Genomic DNA, 21,389 nt, shown 5'->3' with positions numbered 1-21,389 from the left:
CAGGTTTAGAAAAAATTTTGATCAAACAAAGCGCCAGTCTCTCAGCAACTTCTCAAAGGAATTCCGACGAGGGGCTGGACGACTCCTCCTACAAGGAGTGCTCACTATGTGTGTGTGTATATATATATATATATATATATATATATATATATATATATATATACATATATATATACACACACATATAAAAAAAAACAAACAACAACAAGAAATAAAACATTATACGGGCACATAACATCGTGCCCGTATAATGGCACCTTTTTAGAAAATGCTTTAGAGCAACGCACACAGCAAATTAAATTAAAAAAAGCTGTCCGACCAGGTGGAGGTGTCTGTGATTACATTTCCAACACTAATGCAAGTCCAAACAGGTCCGTTGATGTTGGCGCTTTCTCCTGTGCTACTCACTAAATAACGTGAAAATAGTGCGAGAACCAGCTGATGTATTAAAGCATTCGACTGAGAACTTGCTCTTCTTGTGCTTTGAGCTTCTCTCCGTCACTGAACTCCCACCAGCTCCGTGATGGGCGGAGCAAACACCATCAGCTCCTGGTACGTGTGGAAAAACAGACGCAGGCGGGACAGGTAGGTGTCCTCCTGGTACGGAAGCTGTTTCTCACTCAGATATTTGGACACCACAGGCTTCACCTGGAGAGACGTGGAAAGATGTGAGATTAAAACAAAACCGACAGCTTCACTGTAACCCTTCAAAACAGGAGCAGTTAGTCAATTTTTTTTAATCAAGAAAATCATTCTCAGTGCTGAGCCATATGATCCATTTTAAATGTGCTGGATTCACGAGATGAACAAAGAAGCTGTGAATTGGGATGCAACAGGCAAATGTTGCATTATTCCCATTTCTCACATCCATAGAAGCCTTGAATTCTTTCAGAGCTGTCATTGGTGACTTGGTGGCTTCCCTCACTTGTTTCCATGGCCACTCAGTTTCTTGAGAAATGCGTATTTGAACCACAGTACTATACTGCACACAGAGGGAGTTAGTCATGGGTGTGTTTTAGATATGAACTGAAAAAAAAACCCAAAACAATCAGATTGTCAGCTGTTATTGCATTTAAGATAGAACTCTGCCAGAAAAAAAGGAGTTTTGGGGCAAGTTCACAGGTCTGTGCCAGTGTATCAGCAGAGGGCAATGGTAAGGTGAATTTTTCTATTGTCTCATTAGTGTTTGCTTTTATTTTTTGTTTCATGATTTTATTTGATTAAGTCTGTGTACAAGCACAAGGGATATGCATTATTTCTGAGTGGTTGTCCGCCCGGGTGTCCATCCAGTGTGGTCTGCTGAATACAGCACCAGCACAACTGAACGGTGATCCAGAGATCCAGAACTTCACTGGCTGCACTTTCTGATTGTGCTTTTGTTTATGTGTAAAATGCAAAAAAAAAAAAAAAAAAAAGCTTCATGAAGTAGAGCTGAAACAACTAATCGAATTAATCGATTAAAATCGATTATTAAAATAGTTGTCAACTAATTTAGTCATCGATTAGTTGCTAAATAACTTTGTTTTACTGCAAATGTTGAATTTCTTCCATATAATCAACCAAGCTTTGCTTTGAATCTTGAACCAATGAAGGAATGCTTCGAGCTGCTGCTTCGTTGGTTTCATTTGTTTTATTTCGCTTTATCTTAATTTTTCCCCACTAAAACCCTAAATAACATATGTCTGGTAAACTGACCTCTTATGGTCTTCTGAAACAGTTGATAGATGTATTTTATGCTAACGCGTTAGCATGTCTATGGCGTTTTCAGTGTTAATGTTAGCATTAAGCTGCTGGCATTTCAGCATGTTTGTGCATTTGTTTTTTGTATAATAATTAATAGCTCAGCGTTTGTTGGCATAAAAGAGTCAAATGTATTACAAATTATATTTTTTAATTTATTTTTATATATTAATAATAATAGCAACAATAATAATAGTAATAATAATAACTAATAATGCTACAATATAATTTTAGAGAAAGAGACAAGAGTCACGTGTCATTGTGAAATGACCACATGTGACCATCCCTGGTTCTCAAGACCAGGCACCTAAGTGGCTCTACTCTACTGTTTTCTACTCTCCTATTTTACTCTTCCTTTTTAGATATTTACATATACCTTTGTATACTGGCATAGTTCCACCTTAGAATTGGAATATAATATATACACTCAACAAAAATATAAACGCAACACTTTTGGTTTTGCTTCCATATTGTATGAGATGAACTCAAAGATCTAAAACTTTTTCCACATACACAATATCACCATTTCCCTCAAATATTGTTCACAAACCAGTCTAAATCTGTGATAGTGAGCACTTCTCCTTTGCTGAGATAATCCATCCCACCTCACAGGTGTGCCATATCAAGATGCTGATTAGACACCATGATTAGTGCACAGGTGTGCCTTAGACTGCCCACAATAAAAGGCCACTCTGAAAGGTGCAGTTTTATCACACAGCACAATGCCACAGATGTCGCAAGATTTGAGTGAGCGTGCAATTGGCATGCTGACAGCAGGAATGTCAACCAGAGCTGTTGCTCGTGTATTGAATGTTCATTTCTCTACCATAAGCCATCTCCAAAGGCGTTTCAGAGAATTTGGCAGTACATGCAACCAGCCTCACAACTGCAGATCACGTGTAACCACACCAGCCCAGGACCTCCACATCCAGCATGTTCACCTCCAGGATCGTCTGAGACCAGCCACTCGGACAGCTGCTAAAACAATCGGTCTGCATAACCAAAGAATTTCTGCACAAACTGTCAGAAACCGTCTCAGGGAAGCTCATCTGCATGCTCGTCGTCCTCGTCGGGGTCTCGACCTGACTCCAGTTCATCGTCGTAACCGACTTGAGTGGGCAAATGCTCACTTTCGCTGGCGTTTGGCACGTTGGAGAGGTGTTCTCTTCATGGATGAATCCCGGTTCACACTGTCCAGGGCAGATGGCAGACAGCGTGTGTGGCGTCATGTGGGTGAGCGGTTTTCTGATGTCAATGTTGTGGATCGAGTGGCCCATGGTGGTGGTGGGGTTATGATATGGGCAGGTGTCTGTTATGGACGAAGAACACAGGTGCATTTTATTGATGGCATTTTGAATGCACAGAGATACCGTGACGAGATCCTGAGGCCCATTGTTGTGCCATACATCCAAGAACATCACCTCATGTTGCAGCAGGATAATGCACGGCCCCATGTTGCAAGGATCTGTACACAATTCTTGGAAGCTGAAAATGTCCCAGTTCTTGCATGGCCGGCATACTCACCGGACATGTCACACATTGAGCATGTTTGGGATGCTCTGGACCGGCGTATACAACAGCGTGTACCAGTTCCTGCCAATATCCAGCAACTTCGCACAGCCATTGAAGAGGAGTGGACCAACATTCCACAGGCCACAATTGACAACCTGATCAACTCTATGCGAAGGAGATGTGTTGCACTGCATGAGGCAAATGGTGGTCACACCAGATACTGACTGGTATCCCCCCCAATAAAACAAAACTTCACCTTTCAGAGTGGCCTTTTATTGTGGGCAGTCTAAGGCACACCTGTGCACTAATCATGGTGTCTAATCAGCATCTTGATATGGCACACCTGTGAGGTGGGATGATTATCTCAGCAAAGGAGAAGTGCTCACTATCACAGATTTAGACTGGTTTGTGAACAATATTTGAGGGAAATGGTGATATTGTGTATGTGGAAAAAGTTTTAGATCTTTGAGTTCATCTCATACAATATGGAAGCAAAACCAAAAGTGTTGCGTTTATATTTTTGTTGAGTGTAGTTTACAAGTTATACAGAGAATGTTGCACATATAATGAGTCTGGCTACAGTTTTTGATTTAGGTTTTATGGTTAACTGGTTATGCTAATTGTTCATTTGCAGCAACAAAAATACCTCTTTTTTCACCATATATTTTATAACATATGTTTCAATGTTGTTTTATGGCAACTCAGCACTTTGACAAAGCAATGCCATTTGAAATAATTCTTTCTTTATTATAAACTTTATTGATTTACTTTATTATAAACTGTTTTATTCTTTATTATTTTATATTTCAACAGCCAAGGGACATTTGATCATTTGTTGATTTTCAAGTATTTTAAGTTTTCAGATAATGTTCTGTTGTTAAATAAAGTGACGGAAGGAGAGATAAATTGTTTCCCTGGCACATTTTTAAAAAATTCCCCGCTAATCCCATTAATCGATTAATCGTGTTGAAACCCCATCAGATTCATCGATGATCCAAATAATCGTTTGTTGCAGCCCTTTTATGAAGTCAGAAAGAGGCTTTGGTCCTCTTTGGTCCTCTAAAGAGTGTTTGGTGGAAGTACGCACTCTAAAGAGTGTTTGGTGGAGGTACGCACTCTAAAGAGAGTTTGGTGAGGTATGCACTCTAACCAGTGTTTGGTGGAGGTACGCACTCTAACCAGTGTTTGGTGGAGGTACGCACTCTAACCAGTGTTTGGTGAGGTATGCACTCTAACCAGTGTTTGGTGGAGGTACGCACTCTAAAGAGCGTTTGGTGGAAGTATGCACTCTAAAGAGCGTTTGGAGGAGGTACGCACTCTAAAGAGCGGTTGGTGAGGTACGCACTCTAACCAGTGTTGGTGAGGTATGCACTCTAACCAGTGCTTGGTGGAGGTACGCACTCTAAAGAGCGTTTGGTGGAAGTACGCGCGTTTGGTGGAAGTACGCACTCTAAAGAGTGTTTGGTGGAAGTACGCACTCTAAAGAGTGTTTGGTGGAGGTACGCACTCTAACCAGTGTTTGGTGGAGGTACGCACTCTAAAGAGCATTTGGTGGAAGTATGCACTCTAAAGAGTGTTTGGTGGAAGTACACACTCTAAAGAGTGTTTGGTGGAGGTACGCACTCTAAAGAGCGTTTGGTGAGGTATGCACTCTAAAGAGCGTTTGTTGGAGGTACGCACTCTAAAGAGTGTTTGGTGGAGGTACGCACTCTAGTGTTTGGTGAGGTACGCACTCTAAAGAGTGTTTGGTGGAGGTACGCACTCCAACGTAGTGGTGTCCAAAGTATTCCAGAAAAGACCAAGAGGGTGCAGGTTTTCGTTGCAGCCACTGATGAACTTGTCCCATCTGCTCAAAGTGATGTTAATCAGTGAAATCACCTGTTGGAGTCAGTGGCTGCAAAAAAACCCCGCACCCTCTCGGCCCTTTCTGGAATACTTTGAACACCACTGCACAAGTGCTGACCTGTTGTTTGTTTAAGCGATGGTTCATTAGTTTGAGCGTTTCCCACCTTTAGACACATGTTGTCAGTCAGGAAGGGGAAGAGATGGTGCTCCACGTGGCAGTTGATGATGGAGTGTCCAAATGTCCAGTCCAGCAGAGGGTTCCGCGGCAGATTCAGGACTCCGTGAGTCATCTGGTGGATCCGCTTTGGTCGGCGGTGGAGGAGAACATTGGCAGGCCGATGTGCTGTTAATGATGATGACACCATGTGTTTAGAATGAAAAGTGAACATATCCTCACATGGTCAGAGAATCAAACCAAATGTTCTGAACAGAGACACACATCTGAACACAAGAACGTCAGAAAGGGATTACAGAAGAAATACTAACACCGTAAACAGAACACAAAGAACACAATACAAAACATAATTTCATTGCAATAAGTCTCACAGTTATTATTATCATCATCACTATTATTATTATCAAATCAGTATTACTGAAAGTATTTTGGGGGGGCATTCGGTGACACCAGTCCCAAGCCTGAATAAATGATTAGAGTTGCATCAGGAAGGGCATCCGGCGTAACAGAAGCAAACATAACCATACAGAGTACAAACTGAATTTCCATACCGGATCGGTCAAGGCCCGGGTTAACAATGACCACTACTAGTGCCATTGCACAACAGGGTGCTGGTGGAAATTGAGCTACTGCTGGGCGAAGAAGAAGAGGAAAACGTGTCCAGCAACAGCTGGAGAAGAGGAAAACTAGAAGGGCGGAAGTGAGAGTTGGAACTTTGAATTTTGGCAGAATGACTGGTAAAGGGAGAGAGGTGGCTGACATGATGGAGAGGAGAAAGGTAGACATATTGTGTGTACAAGAGACCAAGTGGAAGGGAAGTAAGGCCAGGAGCACAGGTGGTGGGTTCAAGTTGTATCAGGGTGATGAGTGGAAGAGAAATAGTGTTGGGGTCATTTTAAGGGAAGAGTATGTTAAGACCGTATTGGAGGTTAAGCAAGTACTGATGAGCATGAAGTTGGAAATTGAAGGGGTGATGATGAATATCATCAGCACATATGCCCATCAAATAGGTTGTGAGCCAAAGGAGAAAGTAGACTTCTGGAGTATGTTAGATGAGGTGGTGGAGAATGAACCCAAGCATGAAAGAGTGGTGATATGAGCTGACTTCAATGGGCATGTTGGTGAAGGGAACAGAGGTGATGAGGAACTAATGGGTAGATATGGTATCAAGGACAGGAATGTGGAAGGGCAGATGTTAATTGATTTGCAACAAGGATAGGAATGGCTGTGGTGAACATCCACTTTAAGAAAAGGAATGAGCACAGAGTGACATATAAGAGTGGAGGAAGGTGCACACAGGTGGACTACATTCTTTGTAGGAGATGCAAGCTAAAAGAAATTGGAGAGTGTGGCAGTAGAGAGTGTAGCTAGACAGCATAGGATGGTGATTTGTAGGATGACTTTAGAGGTGAAGAAGAAGAAGAACAGATTGAAAGCTCAACAAAAGATCAGATGGTGGAAGGTGAAGGAGGAAGACTACTGTTTGAAATTCAGTGAGCAGGTGAGAGAAGCACTGGATGGATGGGAAGCAATTTTGGACAATTAGAAAAGTCCTGCAGATGTGGTGAGGAGGGCATTAGGTATGACATCTGGACAGTGGAAGGAAGACAAGAAGGTGGTTGAACAAAGATGCTCATAAGGAGAAATAAATTGGCAAAAAAGAATTTGGATAATCAGAGAGATGAAGAAAGTAGACAGTGGTACAAGGAGGTGCGACATAAAGTGAAAAGAGAAGTGGGAAAAGCTAAGGAAAAGGCATATTGCAAGCTGTACAAGACATTGAACAGTAAGGAAGGAGAAAAGGACTTGTACCAACTGGCCAGACAAAAGTACAGAGCTAGAAAGGATGTGCAGCAGGTTAGAGTAATGAATGATATGGAGGGTAAAGTGCTGACAAGTGAGGAGAGTGTGTTCAGAAAGTCGAGGGAATATTTGGAGGAGCTGGTGAATGAAGAAAATGAGAGAGAAAGAAAAGGCTGGATAATGTGGAGAGAGTAAATCAGGAAGTGCAAAAGATTAGCAAGGATGAAGTGAGGGCAGCTACGAAGAGGATGAAGACTGGAAAGGCAGACAGTCCTGATGACATTCCAGTGGAGGCTCGGAAAAGTCTAGGAGCGATGGCAGATTGTTTAAAAAATCTCAGAAACTGACAGGATGCCTGAGGAGTGGAGACAAAGTGTGATGGATCCTATTTTTAACAAGGGTTATGTGCAAACCTGCAGTAACTACAGAGGCATTAAGATGATCAACTACAGCATGAAGTTATGGGAAAGAGTAGTAGAAGCTAGGCTTAGAAAACAGGTGAAGATCTGTGAGCAGCAATATGGTTTCATGCCAAGAAAGAGCACTACAGGTGCCATGTTTGCTCTGAGAATAGTGATGGAGAAGTATAGAGAAGGTCAGAAGGTCTTACATTGTGTGTTTGTAGATTTAGAGAATGACATGGCTCGAGGATGCATGGCACAGATTGTGAGAGGGCACAAAATGCAGACTCAAGGACAAGGTGTTTGAAGTAAAAAAAAAAAAATCTTTATTGTTTAAACAGGCAGGGGTACGGTACACGGGAAGGCATGCAGCGAAGCAGAGGTACAATAAGTGCTAGGCAAAAACGTGGTCGTAAGACAGGCTGGGTTCAAAAACACGGAGAGAAACTGTAACGTAGGCTGAGGCAAAAACAAGGTCTGGAAAACAAAGCAAGGTCAAAACATTATGAGGCAAAAACAAGACAATGAGAAAAGGCTGGGACGTGGATACAAAGATCGCAATGAACTGGTAGGGGAGTGAAGAAAGTAAAGGGCTTAAATACACAGTTGAAGTAATTAGGGGAACAAGGTGCACGTGTGGAAGAATGTTATAGAAGGGAGGCATGGTCAGATGAATCCAAGAGGGGGGAAGAGATGCAAGAGAGAGAGGGAGTGATCATGGCAGACCAAGACAAAGATGAAACAGGCAGGTACAAGAGAGTAAGTGAACACACATTGGGAAAACAGAGACAAAGAAGAAACAGGCAGGTGAAAGAGTTTTAAGCGTCAGTCCCACCGAGTGAAGAAGGAGTGAAGAAGGAGCCACGCACCCTGTTTTTTTCGTGAGCTATCGTGGCAGTATAGTGGCTCTTAGAGGCATTATCTTCAGTTAACGAGGCTCCTCTCTGTGCATGGCTCTAAGTTCAAGATGTTCAAAATTTAGCAACAACAGCATGGCGCAGTTTGTGTTTGAGTTACTTTGACGGCTTAGAGGCATTTGCCTGGTGATTACGAGTCTGCTAAAAACCCATTATCCGTGTGCCTGGCAGTTATGCAGGACCTGAGAGGCTATTTTTGGAACGGCTCTTGTGCACACAATTCCACCTGCTCTGTGCGCTGAGCTCTATATAAATAATGTAATAATTTTCTGCCAAACCTTGGATGCTGAAAACACCTCTAATCACTTCTGGAATCACAGAGGACTGTTTCATCTGGATGCTTTTTTTCCCTCTCTTTCCTGCTCCATGTGGAATATATTTTGAACAGCTTAAGGTAACTATTTTTAATGTTTTTATAGCTTGATAACATCACACTACACAGCACTGCGTGGCTCATACGTGGCTCATACGTGGCTTAGCATGGCTGATACGAGCCATTCGAGGCTCTAATGACCTGTCGGTCGTGGCTTCTACGTGGCATGTGCGGTGTTGGGGAGGTGTCGTAACACGGACCCGCAACAGGGGGCGCAAATGAACGGACAATGGATAAGACAAAGAGTAACAATTTAATGTTGTGAAACGCACAACTGAATACAGACAAAGATAATGCCAATTGAACACAAGGTGACGTGCGGGCAGGCTCGAAGATAGGAGACCTCTGGCGATCGGAGAGCCGGGACCCACACAGCTTCCACCACCAACGGCCTGAAGAACACCGGAGCCGCCAAGTCCTGAGTCCCCAGGTGGTCACCGTCTTCTGTTGCAGATCCTGGTACTGCCGTGCAGCTCCTGTTAATCTCTTTCCTGGATGGAGTAAGAGGCGAAGAACGTCGCACTCCCACTATCCGCCAATCCAGCTTCAGACTCAATCCACAGGAATACGGCTGCACACAGAACAATGTTAGATACAACGATAATTCAGCAGAGAAGGTTACCTTCACGGTAGTTGATTTCTCGGCGAGGAGGTGGAGTAATGATCCGGCTTTTATAGAGATGCAGGTGATTGGTGACAGCTGGTGTAAATGAGTGACAGCTGTCACTCTCTGTCTCAGCGCCCTCTCATGCTTGAAGCCCGCACTCCAAGCAGGGCGCCGACTGGTGGTGGTGGGCCAGCAGTACCTCCTCTTCAGCGGCCCACACAACATGCGGGGTACAGAGAGGCACCTTAGTAGTGGATACGTGTTAGATGAAAACGTGGGTCATTCTTTGAATAATCACTCCACACCCATGTGTGGCTCCTTCTTCAGCCTTCATTATTCGGTGGGACCGAGGCTTTAGTGAAAGAAATACAAACGGTGACCAAAATCAGTGACTATTAAGGTAACAAACTAAACACATGACTAAAGTCAGATAAGAAAAGATAATAAACATAACAAAGTAACCTATAGATAAACAGCATAAAAGAAAACGAAACCTAAGACAACCGTATAATGCAAAAAGGAATGTAAGAACTAAAGACTATACTGTATAATAATGAGAAAATAAAACCAGAAACAAAAGCATAACACCATGGAAAAAACAATGACTGGACAGAAACTACAACTGAATAAACTACATGACAAAGGTATGATGAACAGAAAATATAAAATAAACAGAAAACAAAATCAGAGACTGCGAAATACTGAACAGAAAATAAATTATGAACTCAGAACAAAAAGCAATGACTACAATATAAAACCATGGAAAGGGGAAACAAGCTAAATGACACTACCCCGGGGCTGAAACCTGACAGAGAAAGCTTATGACAGGGTGCCAAGAGAAGAGTTGTGGTATTGTATGAGGAAGTGTGGTGTGACAGAGAAGTATGTGAGTGTAGTGTGGAACATGTACAAAGATAGTGTGACAGTGGTGAGATGCGCAGTAGGAATGACATTCATTTAACGTGGAGGTGGGATTACACCAAGGATCAGTTCTGAGTTCTTTCTTGTTTGCAATGCTGATGGGCAGGTTGGTGGCTGAGATCAGACAGGAGTGTCCATGGACTGTGACCATGATGTGATCTGCAGTGAGATTAGAGAGCAAGGTGAGTTTAGCTTGGAAATGTGGAGATACACTCTGGAAAGCAGGAAAGTCAGTAGGAACAAGACTGAGTACATGTGTGTGAATGAGAGGGAGCCCAGTGGAATAGTGCAGTTACAAGGAGTAGAGGTGGTGAAAGTAGATGAGTTTAAATACTTGGGGTCAACTGTCCAAAGAATATCAGCAAGAGTGAAGGGGAAAGTCTACAAGACAGTAGTGAGACCAGTTATGTTGTGTTCCATAAGCTGAAGTTTAAAAAAGTTCACGGTGACACCAGGACTCAGAGAACTTTCATTCAAGGGAAGCAAAACAGGACAATGGCCACCAGCAGCACCAGGACACATGAAGGGTTTTAGTCCCTACCCCACCCAGGGAGAACAAACATGCTGTCCTGCTGGATTTCAGATCAAAAGTCCAGTCCATCTTTGATCAGAACAATGCACATAGAAATACAAGTTTCCCATCTGAGTAAATCATGCATGGATTATTTTATGTGTTTGTTTCACAGGCTGGTGTGATCCTGGAGAACACAATGCTGCATAGAAAAGAGGTTTCAGAAAGCATCATGCTGCAGGCGGGGCTCCTGTGAAACGTGCACACGTGTGCCGTCCTGCAGAGTCTGTACAGCAGGTTTGTGAGTGCTCACTCACCTGGAAGATGTTGACATGGATGTAGGGCACAGAGAAGATCGCTCGACAGGCAAACATGCAGAGCAAGGCACTCTGAGGGGACCGGAAACCAGAGATGTGGATCAGCAGCCAGTACTGGGAGTACAGGCCCAGTGAGACCAGCAGAATGTTCCTGACAGCGTGAGCCAGAGAATGCTGTTTGAGTTGAGCTGCAAAACAGCCACAAATAGTCAATACTGCAAGATCCAGTTTACAGCAAACTCATCACTGGCTCGCCCTGCTGTTGAGAGCCGAGTGCATAGGTCTCTCTTTGCCAGCACATGGTCTCTCATGCAGCAAGCCCTATGTAGTGCCACGGGGCTGGCGACACATGTCATCTGAGTGTCCAGCAACCTCAAGCTAAACTACAAGGGACTTGGAGGAGGTTTGGCCTCCAGACATGCGGCATGCAGGCCAACAGGTGCATGGATATGCCCTGGTGCCCGTGAACCAAAAACCGCAGCTTTGGATAAACAGCTGCCTTGTGGGACAATCTCGGGAGAGATAAAAGCTAGCAGAGTAAACTCTGAAAGAAAATCAGCAGAGAAGCCCCTTAGGTGGATGGAAAATGTGCCACATTACTTTCCTACCAACTCGTGTGGCTTGCCTGGTGTCAAACGTATTGGATTTTCCTTCCCTTTGGAACATACCAGCGACACAAAGAAGTTCCTGCCATTTGACTAGCCCAGGACATCCATAAATCTTTCCCAGGCTTTTCGGGTCATTCCAGCAAGACAAAGCTGTTCATCAAGACAAGAATGCTGAAGGGCACGAACACCACATCATCTCATGAGAAGGATGGATGCCTATGTATATCTATACAACCATATCATCACCATGCACATAGGGCTTGTAAGGTATTTGGTCTATGGGTTTTGACGGGCTGGGGCTCCTGGGTGGAGTGTGACTCTGTAGGCTCTCTTTTGGCATTTTAAACATACCTTAGACACACGCATCTTGGGGTGCAGATCAGATTTGATGGAGACCACAGAAACTAAAGGTTCCTCACATCGATATGCCTGTGTGCAATGTCTGCACTCATACTCCACATTCTCATGGAGCCCATAGTCAAACTGTCCAACACAGGTTCACTTAATACCTCATGTGAGGGGTGAGTGGAGGGGTTGGGTTGGGGGTACTTTTAGATTACATGAGATTAGTTAGTACTTTCTTGATCTCCTGGGAAGACTCCCTCAGGGAAACTGAGGTTCCAGCAGCATTGTATAGCAGCACACAGGGCATCAAAAGTGAAAGTAAAAAAACCCAAAACAGTTTGCAAATATAAATATAAATGCACAAATATAAATACCAGACATCCTGATCGCTACTGGTTTACTGGCTACTACTGTTCCTCTCCTTCTCATTCCTGTCCTCTGTCTTCCTGTTAGTCCTCCTCCCCCCGAGTGAGGAGTTGTACAGTCTGATGGCCTGAGGGACGAAGGAGTTTTTCAGTCTGTTGGTCCTGCACTTGGGAAGAAGCAGTCTGAGGCTGAATGTTTTGATATGTTTGCTTGATGAGCATCATTTGAGGAGAACCCGGGAAGGAGTTTACCCAACTCATCACGTATTGATGTTTGGTCACAACAAGGCTTTTACAAAAAGAACAACAACTCGAGAAAGAAAACATGTTTCTCTCTTACCAAGTGCAATCAGTGGAGTGAGAACAGGCACTGCCAGAGGAGCGAGGAACAGATAGACGGTGCGCGGCAGCAACGGGGCCTTCCAAATGCTGGAGTCACCCAGCCCAATGATGTTCGTGTGAGCGTGATGCAGCTTAATGTGGCCGTGCACGGCAACTTGCTCTGAAAACGAGCCACAAATCTGACACACACACACACACACACACACTTCAACATTGAGCAATCAGAACAGTCAGTACATGCATGCAACACTTTGGTGTTTGCTCCCATTTTTCATCAGTTAAAAAAATTGAAGACTTCTGTGCACCCAAAAAATGGTTTTCCTCAAATTTTATTCAAATATTTAAAATCTGTGTTCGTGAGCAAGATAATCCATCCAGCTGCCCGGTGTGGCATATCAACATGCTGATTACACAGCATGATTATTGTTGAGACGGACCTTGGACTGGTCACAGTAGGAGGTCACTCTGAAACAAACAGTTTATCTTGAGAAATCGTTTCATTCAGTGAAGAAGTAACAGCTGGAGGAGCCTGATTTTAGTCAAATAAAAATTCAGTTCTGGTGGACAATGTTTGAGTCAGTAAACTGTACCAACTGTACAGTATCAACGTACACTCTCTCAAGATGTGACATTCGTGACACTGAGTTGTATGTTATCTTGAATACAACAACCTTGTAAGGGTTAGAATGGCCTAAGCAGAGGGTCACCCCTCTGAGTCTGGTCTGCTTGAGGTTTCTTCCTCAATATCATCAGAGGGAGTTTTTCCTTGCCACTGTCGCCTGTGTGTTTGCTCTAGGGGTTGGTAAGGTTAGACCTTACTGGAGGCAGCTTTCTTAATTGAAGTGAAACAACACTAGGTGGCAGTGTTCATCAGGCAGCAGGCACATCTGTGGGACATTACAAAGGCAAAACAAAGTTTTTTTGTTGTTGTTTTTGCTTGATCTAGTCCATCAAAGTTCACCAAATTTTAATGCATTTTTCCTCATTATATGATATTTTAATTTGCACACATACATGAAAACATCTGTTATTGTTTTTGAGTTATTCTGTTGGCAAACTGGAGGGGATATGCTCATTAATTTGCCTAGACTTCTCCAAAGACTAGGAATATTGTTGTTTCTATGGCCACCACGCACAGACTGGAACATGTGAGTTCTTTTTTGTTTTTATCGCTGTCAACAGATTATGTTTAACAGTTGGTTGGTTGGTTTGTTGAGAAACTACCCAACAATGAAAGATTATGAGAAAATGTTGCACCAGTTAAATATTGCAGCTGGTTCAGAAAAACTGCAATATGCAGCTCTAGCGAGTCACAAACATATAACATAACGACTGTTTTCCTATACTTGAAACAGTATTGAATAATTTTGTACACAGTTTGGCGATTACATGAACTCCATCTGTGCTCTGGAGGGCGCACTGCCTCCCTCTGTTGGTTGGTGGAGTTACACCTTACTCCAATCATGCACATGACACAACAGGTTCTTTCTGAACATGTCACCTCAATGAAGAAGATGGCCCAGAACTTTCCCCAGGTCTGGGACTGGCTCAGCGCCCCGTGACTGGCCAGGTGGGCTCCCTTGACGGTGATGATAGCGTGTGCCGCACCCATCAGCAGCATCCCCACTGCAAACCACAGAACCCGAGAGGAGCCCAGCAGCAGGAAGGCTGGAAGACAGAAGAGAGGAGACCACACTGACCCCTAAACTGAAAGGTCTCCAATTTCAACTGCCAACATACTGCACCTTATAAAGTCATCGAGGTGAACTATCCATCGAGATTAACTACCCGTCAAGATTGACTACCCGTTGAGATGAACTACCTGTCGAGGTGAACTACCCATCAAGATTAACTACCTGTCAAGATCAACTACCCGTTGAGATGAACTACCTGTCGAGGTGAACTACCCATCAAGATTAACTACCTGTCGAGGTGAACTACCCATCAAGATTAACTACCTGTCAAGATCAACTACCCATCGAGATTAACTACCTGTCGAGACGGACCACCCGCTGAGATCGACTACCCGTCGAGGTGAACTATCTGTCGAGATGAACTACCTGTTGAGATGAACTACCTGTTGAGATCGACTACCCGTCGAGGTGAACTATCCATTGAGATGAACTATCCATCAAGATTAACTACCTGTCAAGATCGACTACCTGTCGAGATGGACCTCCCGCTGAGATGAACAACCTGTCGAGCTGAACTACCTGTCGAGATCAACTACCCATCGAGGTGAACTATCCGTCGAGATGAACTACCTGTCGAGATCGACTACCCGTCGAGGTGAACTATCCGTTGAGATGAACTACCTGTCGAGAGGAATTATCCATCAAGATTAACTACCCGCTGAGGTGAACTCTACTGCACAACTGTACATGTGCTTACACACCTCACCCGTCAAATGCAGTTTTGGAAAGTGTACACAGTAATTTACCAATCTGTATACTAGGCATCAGAGGATGATTTTTTTTCTGTCATGATCTTGGCCGTAGTAATTACGATTAATGATAATATCACTAAACACACGTAACAAAAATATCAGCTATCTGCAGCTAAAATCAAGCATGAGTGATCTGGATCACAGATAAGGATTAAAGCTGTGATCAAAGGCTAAGGTTTTGGATCAAAGATGGGTGATCATGATCAAAGCTGTGGATCAAAGAGCAGGATAAAAGATGAGTGATCAGAATCAAAGATCAGACAAAGATCAGCATCAGGATCAAAAGTCAGGAATTGGGAAATACAAATGTTAGAGAAATGATCAAAGGAACAAAACCTTCACAATGAAAAAGAAAGTGACAACAGAGGTCAGTTGTTCCTTGAAGGAGGTATATGCACTCTGAATTAATAGTTATCCTGTGCTGGTTTTGGAGGGCAGGGATCACTCCCAAAATGTGTAAAGTATCCATGAGAAGCAACAATAAAGGAACAACCAAAACCAACAATTTGACTGCAAAAGCATGAATTCAGGAAGAATCATCACCTCTGTGCTTCAAGATCCTCTACACTAAAAACAGCACAATATTGGCTGAACACGACACAATGATATGACGCACTCTGCCTTGTCACCATTAACACTATCATATAAATGCAACACAGAAATGTGATGTCATTTTTCTGCATTGTTGCAGAATAGTTTTATGATTTTATGATGGCATTTATTCTTTTATTATTGGAGTTTATTTTATTTAGTGCTTTGATTCTTGGAAAAGTTCTACATGAATAATGATTTTTCTTCTTATTACTGACAAATGTAGTTTTTTCTGTATATAAGTTGTCACACTATGGATTTTCACACTATGGTGTGACAATCATTTCTGGCCATATTTCTGATATAAAATGAAAAACTGAAATGGTCATTTTTGGTACCAGTGTGCATGTGCGAACAGAGCAAACAACCAAAGTCCAACTTCTTGTTTAATGACCTCTGGAAAAAAAGGGTCATTTTAGAATATTTTCTGCACAGCACACTGGTTGTTATGGTGCTAAACGAGAAGTGGGACATGTTTGGAAAGCTGTTCACAGTCTTGCAGTACGGGTCAAAGTTCAGGCTCGTTCCACTCAGGTCCTGACCCGGATCTGATCCAGGAGGAAGACTGAGCTCTGGAAACACTTAACACCGTCAGTGACATCATAGTGACATCATTTGAGGAATGTGAGTGGACCACTGATCTATAACACTGGATCACTCATTGGCCAATATTTTTGAAGCAAACTGGCCGTCATATTACCACTCCGATGTCCTGTTCCTGAACACTCTTTTCTATTGATCTTTAATGAGGCGCACACAACTTTATTTGTTGTAATTTTGTTAAAAAAAATACCTTCATGTGCAGCTACAAACTGCACAAATCGCCAGTTCAAAGGCTGTGGACAAACATTTCACCTGTGAGTATGATTAAAATGAGAAGTAATGAATGATAATTTGAAGAGTTCTCTCCCTTATTTCAGCATATAGGTAAAGATAATAATAATAATAATAATAAGTGGCTTATTAACTCAACATGTGAAGCCACATGTGTTTTGTGTTGGACAAACTATTTTAAGACATTTATTAGGTTTACTTTTGCATAGTTTTGGAGCTTTAGGTGTTGTTGCTATGAATTTTATTCCTTATATTAGGCTGAAGCTAGAGGTGGGCAAATCGATCCTAATATCGATAATATCGATACCAACGCTGGTATTGATATTGAACGATCCTTGTGTAAAAAGATCGATACTCAAGCTTTTGTCTCTCCTGCATGCACTGACTGCTGTGCACGCAGATTCATCAAAGTCTATTCTCTGTCTGTAAGAGCAGCGCTCTTTCTTTCTTTATTTATACTTTATTTAATTCTCACTTAATGTTTTTATTTTGTTTAAACCCAGAAGTGCACTGAAGGGAGGAAATTCCTTTTTCTTTGTATTATTTTCTTGTATTGTTCGACTTGAAAAAAAAAGAACAAGTTTGAAACTGTTTACTGTTTTGTTTTGTTCTGGTCTGTTAGTTTTTCTCTATTTTGGTTTGTCAGCTCTCTAACCTCAAAAGATTGTTTTAATTTGCTTTAAGTTCTATTTTTTTACACTCTTTATTTAAGAAACAACATAGAGAAGTGCACTGAAGGGAAGAAATTCCTTATTTTTTGTATTATTTTATTGTATTGTTCGACTTGAAAAACAGAATAAGTTTGAAACTGTTTACAGTATTTGTTGTGGTGTGTTAATTTTGTTGTATTGTGGTTTGTCAGCCCTCTAACTCAGGAGATTTTGTTTTAAGTTGTGTTGAGTGATATTTTTTAAACAAAAATGTTGATTGTGATAATAAAGTATTTTGTTGTCACGTACAATGGCGAAATTTTATCCTCGGTCTTTTAGATCCTTTGTGTTATGTTTCGGACGCGGTCGGAGCACCGACCCAGCATTTGAAAGGACCCAGCATAAAATAAGCAGAGCACGGTTCAAAAGGTAACAGAATTTAATAAACATAACAGTGAGTGAAGTGCTAAACAACTAAAAAGTCCGCGGTCTGGTGAGGTGGAAACACGGCGCGCTCTCAACAGCGCAAACGGCCCGGAGCCACAGCAGTTCAGACCCAGGGACCCCGCCGACACCCCCCAGGTGGCCGCGACAAACCAAGTCTGTGAAGAAAGAAAACATGAGGTGAGTCCAACTCCACACAGAGAGACACAACTCAAAGGTGCACGCAATCAGCAAACACTTCCTGAATTAAATCTATACATCAGCTTCTCACCCTGCAGGCACGGAACAACTCAGTTCAAATCTCCACTGCAGCAGAAGCTGATTAGACAATTAGCATAACGTGACAGCTCACTACACAAGGTGTGAGGGACACCAAATCCACTGTCATTACTTCATAAAAGTCACCAAAACCAAATTACCTCAGGAAGTGTGCTGAAGAGCGTGAGACCTCACCCAATCCTCCTTCACAGACTGTGGCGTCAAACCTGGAGCGGTCTCTGCGTCCGAGACTGTTCTCCTGACGCCGATCTCACATGTCTGCTCACAAGGTCGAGTCTCTGGCAATCACACACTGTGCATTCAAGGTTTAAATGCAGCAATCTCTGATCAAGACAGAATACACCACAGCTGTGAGTCCTGATGACCTGCACGTGAAAACAAGCCTCAGGTGTTCAGGGTGAGGTCCTAATGCTCAGCCACTCAGTCCTGAATGCATACCACCTGGTGGGAGAAACAGAAAACAAAACCCAGCCAGCCAAACACCCCAGCCCACAACACTTTGGATCTATGAAGCTTAATTATGAAAAAGAATCGGATCTGTATTGATATTGGCGATACTGGGCCCGTATTTACTTGGTATCGGATCAATACCAAAATTCCCAGTATCGCCCACCTCTAGCTGAAGCTCATAGAGTTGTGTGTAATAAATTTTGCCATTGCAGGGAAAACTAACTCTCCTGTAGCTTGTTAAGTGGTGTTTTATTATTTTAGTGAAACTATTTAAAAAAAAAAATCCACTATTTCTGTACTATCCAATCAAGACTTTTGTCATCCATCCACTTTTGTTTATGATATGGTACAAATACACACACGCACACTATATATATATATATATATATATATATATATATATATATATATATATATATATATATATATATATATATATATATATATATATATAAAAGAAAGAAAGGAATTAAATCAAATAGCTAATCATAGCATGCATCGATTAGGAGGGATCAATCTCAGCTCAGTTATTACTTGAAATTGTTGATGTTCTAATAAGCTGTCTGTGCAGTCTGCATAAGTTGGGAATGGTAAGATGGCCGCCATTTTGCTTCAGCAGATAGTACAGAGTGTGTGAGCCAGTGAGTGATCCAGTCATATATACAGATCAGTGGAGTGGACTTGTAAACAGAGCTGCTCAGCCTCTTCCTGGCCTCTGATGGGCATGGCTATTACAAACAGTGCCTGGTGTGAGAGTGGCGAGTCTCACCGAGCGGCAGGCAGAGGAAGGCTCCCGTCAGAATGCTGCAGTCGACTCCCCTCCTCTCCCACCAGCTGCTCTCCTGCACCACCCACTCAACCAGCCTGCTCAGCTCCGTCATCAGTGACTCCTTCTCTGACAACTCGGCAGCCGTCATCTCGCCGTCGCTGCTCTCGTACCTCTTTCTCCTGAATAACGCGTCTCCTCCCTGACGTTTGCTGTTCCTCCCTCCTCTTCCTCCTCTGCTCTCCTCCCATCCTCCTCTCTGATCTTCCGGGACGGTCGGCATGTCAACTCCTGTGATGACCAAAATCTCTCCGAGCACCACCGTCGTGAACGTTGTGCCCGCTGTCAGCAGCGAGTGGTGTACGAACGCAGTATGGCCAAGATAAAGTCGACAGTTCAAAGGTCACACTGTGATCATGCAGGCCGGCTCGTTTCCTGCTGCTGCTGCACAGGCCGCACCGATTCTCCACTTCTCCCTCCTCATTCTCCTCCTCCCTCGCTCCTTCTGCAGTCCTCCAGCACACAAACAGATGCAGAGGTGCTGTGTCACTCCCTCACTCATTAATTCTGCATGGCGCTCACCCCCTTCTCTTTCATTGGCTCCTGCTCTTCTCCTGCCTCTGTCACCTTGACAAAAGCATTCAGAAACCAGAAAGGAGGGGTGCATTCCCCACGCCGTGCACTGTGCAGTTACCCATTTCGTGATGTTCGGTGAAAGGTCAGATCGGGCAGAAACGCTGCTGCAGGAATTTGTGTGTTTACGCCTCAGTGCAGATGAGATGACGTCGATTATTTATGTGGGTCTGGTGCTTTTTTGGGAGCAGGCCCAGGGTTCTGGGTTTGAAGCTGGATGTCATCTGTTTTCTTCCGAAGGCAAGAAGGGAACACAAGAGTACAGCTCCAGTTACATCCTCAAGTCTTGTTTTTATTTCCACATGAGTGCAACTTTACTGTTTATTTGAACGGGACGGAGCATATTATTATTATTATTATTATTATTATTATTATTATTATTATTACTACTACATGTAAATATGCAGGAGTTAGCAGTTCCTCAGTAGGTGACAGAATTCACCCAGTCATACAAAGTACACAGGCAGAGGCACGTGTTTTGCCTGGGTGAAGAGTACTTATCAAGTTTTTATCTACCACCCGCCTCATTTTGGCTCGTCATTATCTCACAAATAAAAAGTGAAATTTCCCATTGATGGTATATACAGGCTTAGAAGGGGTTAAAATTGTATATATATTCTACAAATAATGAATGTTTATGAGTGCAACGGTAAGAATATTTCACCTCATAAAATATTCTTTCCATTGAACAAATGAAAAAAACATTCATTATTTGTTTTATATTATGCCTAAAATAGACCCTTGTCATTTGGTATTTTATTAATTTATGAACAAAAAAAAAACGGGAAATACATTTTGGTGTGTGTCACTGGTCTTTTGACGTCAAGTAATTCCAAACAGTCCAACGCGAATTTTAAATAGCAGTTCAATCCAAAATTGTTCTCAGTCAATTTGCAGAAACAGTCAGATAGTTCAGAAATAATCCTGATGATGTAGTTCGTAGCTGATGCCATGCACTGACTTCTTTGTGTGCAGACTGCCGTCTACTTTTCTCAGTCCAGGAAAACTTTGCGACAGAAATTTGTTGAGCTTTTCAATTGATATCAATTCTACTTTCCCTAGTTATGTCCCAGAAAATATTGCAAATAACAGCGCACTGGATTTGGTTTTTTTTTTGCGTGTGTGTGTTAGAAGAATGTACAGTGTTAATAAGCTGCTAAGCGCCATCGCCGCTAATGTGTGTATGTGGTGGTTGCAGCGTGCAATGGTACAAAACATACAGAACCAAAACTGCATGGTAAATGGAACCAAATTTGCACGGTAAATGGAAGACAAATTGCACGGTAAATGGAACTAAATTTGCATGGTAAATGGAAGACAAATTGCACGGTAAATGGAACAAAACTGCATGGTAAATGGAATCAAATTTGCATGGTAAATGGAACCAAATTGCACGGTAAATGGAACAAAACTGCATGGTAAATGGAACCAAATTTGCATGGTATATGGAACAAAACTGTGTGGTAAATGGAACCAAATTTGCATGGTAAATGGAACCAAATTTGCACAGTAAA

At 42.6% G+C, this 21,389-nt stretch overlaps 1 protein-coding gene across 1 annotated transcript; it reads right to left on the bottom strand.

Moving 5' to 3' along the window:
• Positions 1-276: 276 nt before the first annotated feature.
• Positions 277-19,590, bottom strand: fads6 (fatty acid desaturase 6). Its single transcript, XM_034194619.1, is given in 7 exon segments — positions 277-648; positions 5,262-5,416; positions 5,419-5,440; positions 11,123-11,310; positions 12,781-12,961; positions 14,284-14,450; positions 19,246-19,590. Coding segments are annotated over 7 exon segments (1,143 nt in total). The 5' UTR covers positions 19,526-19,590; the 3' UTR covers positions 277-498.
• Positions 19,591-21,389: the final 1,799 nt, after the last annotated feature.

This window comes from Thalassophryne amazonica, chromosome 18 (assembly GCF_902500255.1).
Source record: "Thalassophryne amazonica chromosome 18, fThaAma1.1, whole genome shotgun sequence".
Lineage (NCBI taxonomy): Eukaryota > Metazoa > Chordata > Actinopteri > Batrachoidiformes > Batrachoididae > Thalassophryne > Thalassophryne amazonica.
The sequence above is the reverse complement of the archived record's forward strand: the minus strand, read 5'-3'. Positions and strand labels throughout refer to the sequence as shown.